Source organism: Limulus polyphemus, unplaced genomic scaffold (genome assembly GCF_000517525.1).
Source record: "Limulus polyphemus unplaced genomic scaffold, Limulus_polyphemus-2.1.2 Scaffold6175, whole genome shotgun sequence".
NCBI lineage: Eukaryota > Metazoa > Arthropoda > Merostomata > Xiphosura > Limulidae > Limulus > Limulus polyphemus.
The window spans coordinates 38,214-44,476 of NW_013671785.1; the positions used below are offsets into that span (position 1 = coordinate 38,214).

A 6,263-nucleotide genomic window follows, 5' to 3' on the forward strand; every position below is an offset into this window, starting at 1 on the left:
TAACATTGCAAGTATGATAAGTTTCAGATATTAGTGATAACATTGCAAGTATGATAAGTTTCAGATATTAGTGATAACATCATCAGTATGGTAAGATTCAGATATTAGTGATAACATTGCAAGTATAATAAGATTCAGATATTAGTGATAACATTGCAAGTATAATAAGATTCAGATATTAGTGATAACATCATCAGTATGGTAAGATTCAGATATTAGTGATAACATCATCAGTATGGTAAGATTCAGATATTAGTGATAACATCATCAGTATGGTAAGATTCAGATATTAGTGATAACATCGCAAGTATAATAAGATTCAGATATTAGTGATAACATCCTTTTAGTTTTATTTTCTTTGGAAACTAATATTTGTGTTTCTTAAAAGTAGCGATTCCAAAAGTATATTTCGAGAAATAGAAACTAATCGTAAGAATAACTAAGTTTAGGTGCTGGGCATAGGTAGAACATTTAGGGTGAGTCATAGGTGTCGCTAGGTGCTGGCACATGGAGCCTGTGCTCTGAGTCCCCAGCTTGTGTCTTGAAAAATCAGAGTAGAAAACTGTAATCAGTAACATACTGAAACATTAAAATTTCCTGTACGTATGAGCCTAAGCCCTGAATGTTTGATCACCTAGCAGTGCCACTGAGGTGCATCCTACTAGTTAATGGAATTTTGTGACCATGTATACAGTTTCGACCCTAGCAGTAATTATTATGATTAACTCCAGTATTGATCTTATTTTGAAGTTGTTTTTTTTTAAGATGCTATTGTCTCAAAAACAAATTGGGACGTGTATACTTCGGCATAAAATATATGTTTTGTATTTTTGTAGGCATACAAATTATGTGTATGTTAGCCATTAAACAGCTGGATGCCATTGTGAAAATAAAATATTTCAAGTGTAATATCTCATACTTCCTTTGAACATGTGTTTAATACTGTTTTAATAGAATAATTTAAGTAATTCATTCATTTCCTTCCCAAATAACTGCTATACTGGAGACAGTGTTTACAATGTGGTACACCAGGTGTATACAGTTTATAGATAATTCAATGCTCATTTGATAATTATTCTGTACGTCAGTTTCATCACACTCTGTTTCTTTCATCTGGACCAATTCTGACATGTTGACCTCAAAAAGTGAAATACAATATTTATAGTCAGACTAAAATCTTTATACATGTGCATTCTAACCCAGATTTCACCCAAATAAAATATGTGACGTGTAACAAAGTTAGTTAATTATCACTGAACCTGTGTAATAATATACACATTGTTTCCAGAATAATATATAACAGTGAATCATCAAAATATACATATACCCATGCTGTAGTGTGCAGTGTATAGAAAATTAAAAGTTACAAAGATTGCTTTTTTGTTAAGTTTGGTATGCTTTTTTTTACCGTTCTGAAGATTGAAATAATTAGACTCGGAGAGTACTGAGAGTAATCGTGTAACATCCATGTTTCTTAAAAGTGGTAATTCCTTACTTGCATTTGTAGAGATAGAAGACATTGATTTTAATGTAGTGTTTTCAGGTCATGACAGATGATACTGGAGGTCTTCTGGAGTTCCATCTGAACTGATGCCACCTAGAGGTTCGAAAGTGAGTGTCTAGTATTTTGTTTTAGTTTCTCATCAGAAATTATCCTGAAACAATAACTAAAAAATACTGATGTGATAAAGAGTAAATATAAGTGTTCTAATCTGGAGGTATTTATTAATACAAAACTTATTTAAAAAGTTCCAGTTTTATCAGTTCTTTGTTTGTTTGTATACGTAGTAACTTAGCTGTGTTGGTGTTAATTTTATAGATCTTTAGGCTTGAGTCTGAATTTTCATTTCAAATAGATACTGTATTTTTATATATATATTTATTTATTTATATCTAAAAACACTATATTTCAACAGTCAAGCAAAGATTAACATCAAAAGGAAGGACTGCGTTAAAAACAGCAAGACCAAACTTATGATGAAAATACATTTTAATTATAAAAACAAGCCACAACAAAAACTAAATTAATTAAGTATGTTTTAGTTGTAAAAGGCAATAACACTTCACTGCAGTAAACACAAAGCTCGAACGATGTAATGGAAACGTGCGACACATTTGACGTTAATCGTTGTATAACTGTTGAAATTTGTTTTTGTACATACGTGTATATTTATGTATAGACTAATAAAAGTGACATTTAAATTTTATTTTCCAGAGAACACTCTAGATGGTGCTCCAGAAGACTACGGTGCGTTGTCATGGCTACGTAATCATAAAAGTAAAAATGTATTGGTATAGGTTAGTATTGTTTGATATCATTACATTTAATTCATGTTTTATAATGTTTTTCTTCACAATACGATCTCATTACATTAATAAAACCACATGTTTTATGATTTTGTTAACATTGTGATTTTGCATTTCAAATTACTGACTGTTAACTTGCTTGTGGGTCAATAACGAGTCAAACAAGAAATACTGTTAGTATTGTCCCTTGTGCATTTTAAAGAAGAAATGAGCGATTCCACCCAACGTATTTGGCTAGCTTTTTAAACCGAGTCTTGTAATAACAAAAATTATACAATATAATGCAATATGTGGACTACACCAGTACTGAATGGTAAAAAAAAACAAAACTGTTCTTATGAAAGCTGATGAGGTTTATATACCATTATCATTGATAAATTTAGGGTTACGAAAACAAAAAATGTACGCCATCCAAAAACAAATCTCTCAATTTTTAATGAAATAAGTATTCCGTGTTTTCTTTGCCAAGTATTTGTGCAGAAGTTATTGACAGTATAACTAATAGTAGGCAGATAGAGTTTCTTTGTCGAGTGCTTCACGGGAAAATAAAGTCGAAATTGGAGCGCCCGGCACCTGTTATGGAACAGATCTTAAGAATGTAAGTAGGAGAAGACAGTGTGTCATTTTCTTAATTACACTGTGTTTATGTTTCCATTCAGATAACATCATTAAAGGTTACCATTGTGTGAATTACAAGATTATTTACAGATATAAGATTAACATTTTAGTTGTTTTATTCCTTATCATGTATTTTTAGTTGTAAAACATTTTAACACCTTTTCAGCAAGCTAAAATCATGATACCAGCCCATGATAGCCCTTTAGCATCAATGACTTTTAACCCTTGTGGAACCAAAATTGCCACAGCATCAGAAAAAGTAAGACCAATGAGCTTAGCTGTTGTTTACTTAATCATAAGTATTTATTATTACTTACACTTAATACCTTAATAGAAATCTTGTGTAATCATTCCTTTGAGTAGGCGTAGTTGTTTGTTGACAAAATTTATCGTTATCCTAACTTCTTCTGCACAAAATTCTCTTTAGTTATTCCTTCCGTCTGAGATGCTGGGTATAAATAGAACAATCGAGGTGAGCTGTATTTCACAAAATTTAATTAGTCGCCTTATAATAGTGAGTGTATGGACAAACATTATACCTTGCACTCGAAACTGAGACTGGAGTAAACATGACTTTTAGACATTCTTCCAGTGTAGGATAACAAGTTTGGTTAATTAATTTGCAAAAGGCAGTGGACTTTCACCAAAATTTTGCCAGAAATGAGGGGAAGAACTCATTTTCAAAAGAAGGTTTCTCCGCCAGAGGAGATCTAATGAGCAGAAATGTATTGTTCAAAAGTTCTAATACTAAATTATCATTGAAAACCAAATGATTTTTATCATTTGCTGGATATTATGGTGACCAAAACAGCCTAAAATGTCTATATGATCGACTCCTAATTTTAGGGTTAATAAATTATTTCTGTTTATTGTAATCTAGGTTCATATTACCGTCCAAATTTAAGTTTGTTTAATTTTATTATTGTGTTAATAATTTCTGAATGAACTATTATTTTAGGAGGAAAAACGAGAGTTGATTTAAAAATTACGTTAAAGTGTTTTTCAATGAAAAAGGTATTATAGAAATGGTGTATGCTACACGAACATCAAAACGGGTTTAGATTTTAATCTTAGTAATCTATATGAAAATATCTTTGTTTTCAAAATTTGTTCAAATAAATGGTTTTTAATAAATGTAATTTGATTTTACAATTATTGTTTGGAATTTTGTGCTTATATATCATTTTTATCACTGACTATTATTATCATATTTTGTTTGTTTTACAGTTGCTATGAGATTACTATGTATATATCAATTCTAGATTCAAGTTATTAGATTTCAGTATTTTCTGAGGATTGTACGATATTTCTAAATGGAAACAATTGTTCTACAGGGCACAGTAATTAGAATCTTCAGTATAATAGATGGAGTGAAACTCTATGAATTCAGAAGAGGAGTAAAGAGGTATGGATCACGAGTTTGTTATTAATACTTTAACTGCTGCGATGTAGGGACCGATAAAAGAGTTTTAGTGCAATATTATACCATGTTTTATTTAAGATGCACGTGTGTCCTCAGCAGCACACAAAAATTATGGAGATCAGGTGCACATGTGCACCTGGAAATTTATTTAGATAAAATTTGTGGCAAAATCATTTTACTCAATTGAAATATGTATTTGTCATGATATACATGTCATATGATGAATACATCAACATTTTTTGTGGTAAAATTTGAAACGTGGATCAAACAAAGTCTAGGTGATTCTGGACACACATCATAGTTGATGGGTCCAAACAAAGTCCAGGTGATTCTGGACACATATCATAGTTGATGGGTCCAAACAAAGTCCAGGTGATTCTGGACACATATCGGATGGGTCCAAACAAAAGTCCAGGTGATTCTGGAGACACATCATAGTTGATGGGTCCAAACAAAGTCCAGGTGATTCTGGAGACACATCATAGTTGATGGGTCCAAACAAAGTCCAGGTGATTCTGGACACACATCATAGTTGATGGATCCAAACAAAGTCCAGGTGATTCTGGACACACATCATAGTTGATGGGTCCAAACAAAGTCCAGGTGATTCTGGACACTCATCATAGTTGATGGATCCAAACAAAGTCCAGGTGATTATGGATACGTATCATAGTTGATGGATCCAAACAAAGTCCAGGTAATTCTGGATATGTATCATAGTTGATGGATCCAAACAAAGTCCAGGTGATTCTGAACACACATCATAGTTGATGGATGTAAACAAAGTCCAGGTGATTCTGGACACACATCATAGTTATAAATTGAATCTTTCCTTTTTACTGCCATAATCAGCACTTTTTCCTCATTGTTTTACCACTTTGACCAATTTTTCACTTTATTGGCAAATGTTCGACATCTTTAACTTTTGGTGATTTATTTGCGATAAAGGTGATAGAATCTCCTTTATTGATCATACAGTGTCGTTTTATTCCCAGAATATTGATTATACAAATAAAAGGATTTTGGCAGAGTCATGTGTGATATATGAATACAACCTTATGGTTCCTCTCATGCAAGGAAAAATACAATAGTTTTTTATCTTGCCTGTCAATATACACACATTGAAATATGAAGTACGACACCTATATTTATTGTTCACAGTCACACAGTGTGCTATCATTAGTGTGCATTTTAAATAGTGGTCAGGAATATCAAATAGTTGTGGAAATGCATACATTGTGAGCACTCACAAACAAATGCTAAAAGCACACACACGTGCATCCTCGGCAGTGGAAAGAGTAATTAAATGTTGGAAGTGACATGTTAGTTAATTACTAAACCTGATTTGATTTATAATAAAGTTTTTGTGTAAACGAATGTTTTTCTTGAATGTTAACAGAAATGTAATGGCACATTTAAATTTAGAAGCCTAATAAAATGTGTTAAAAGGGCATGTTTTAAACCAAAGGGGGTTTTCTATATGATGATTAATATTTCAGTTATAGATGCTTGAAAAATGTATTGTTAATGTTGAGATTTAGTTATGAGACTTCTTACTTAGAAAATAACAGCTATAATAAAACACACATTTTAAAGAATATTTATCTGATTTGTTATTAATTCCTTTTCACAAGTTTAATGTTGACTAGATAAAACCAGTTATTTGTATGTAGGATAGAATTATTGCATACCCACTGCAGGGATAATGATGTATCTAGATTAGAATTTAAGGTCCAGTTGCTGGTGATTTATAGTTAGGCATAGAGGAAAAAATACGTTAATAACTGTTACATATTTTGTAGTATTTAAAATGTTTTCTACAAAAACTGATATTCAGAAATGGCACTCACCTCTACAGAGAACAGATAGCTTGCTCCACTACCTGAAAGGTTTTAGCATGTTCCAAGCTTTTGAA

At 31.7% G+C, this 6,263-nt stretch overlaps 1 protein-coding gene across 1 annotated transcript in view; it reads left to right on the forward strand.

Moving 5' to 3' along the window:
• Positions 1-6,263, forward strand: part of LOC106473437 (WD repeat domain phosphoinositide-interacting protein 2-like) — a 35,148-nt gene that overhangs the window by 19,043 nt on the left and 9,842 nt on the right. The window contains exons 4-5 of the mRNA XM_013934117.2: positions 3,092-3,184; positions 4,260-4,330. Of these exons, the coding sequence (XP_013789571.2) occupies positions 3,092-3,184; positions 4,260-4,330 (164 nt within the window). The remainder of the gene's footprint in view (positions 1-3,091; positions 3,185-4,259; positions 4,331-6,263) is intronic.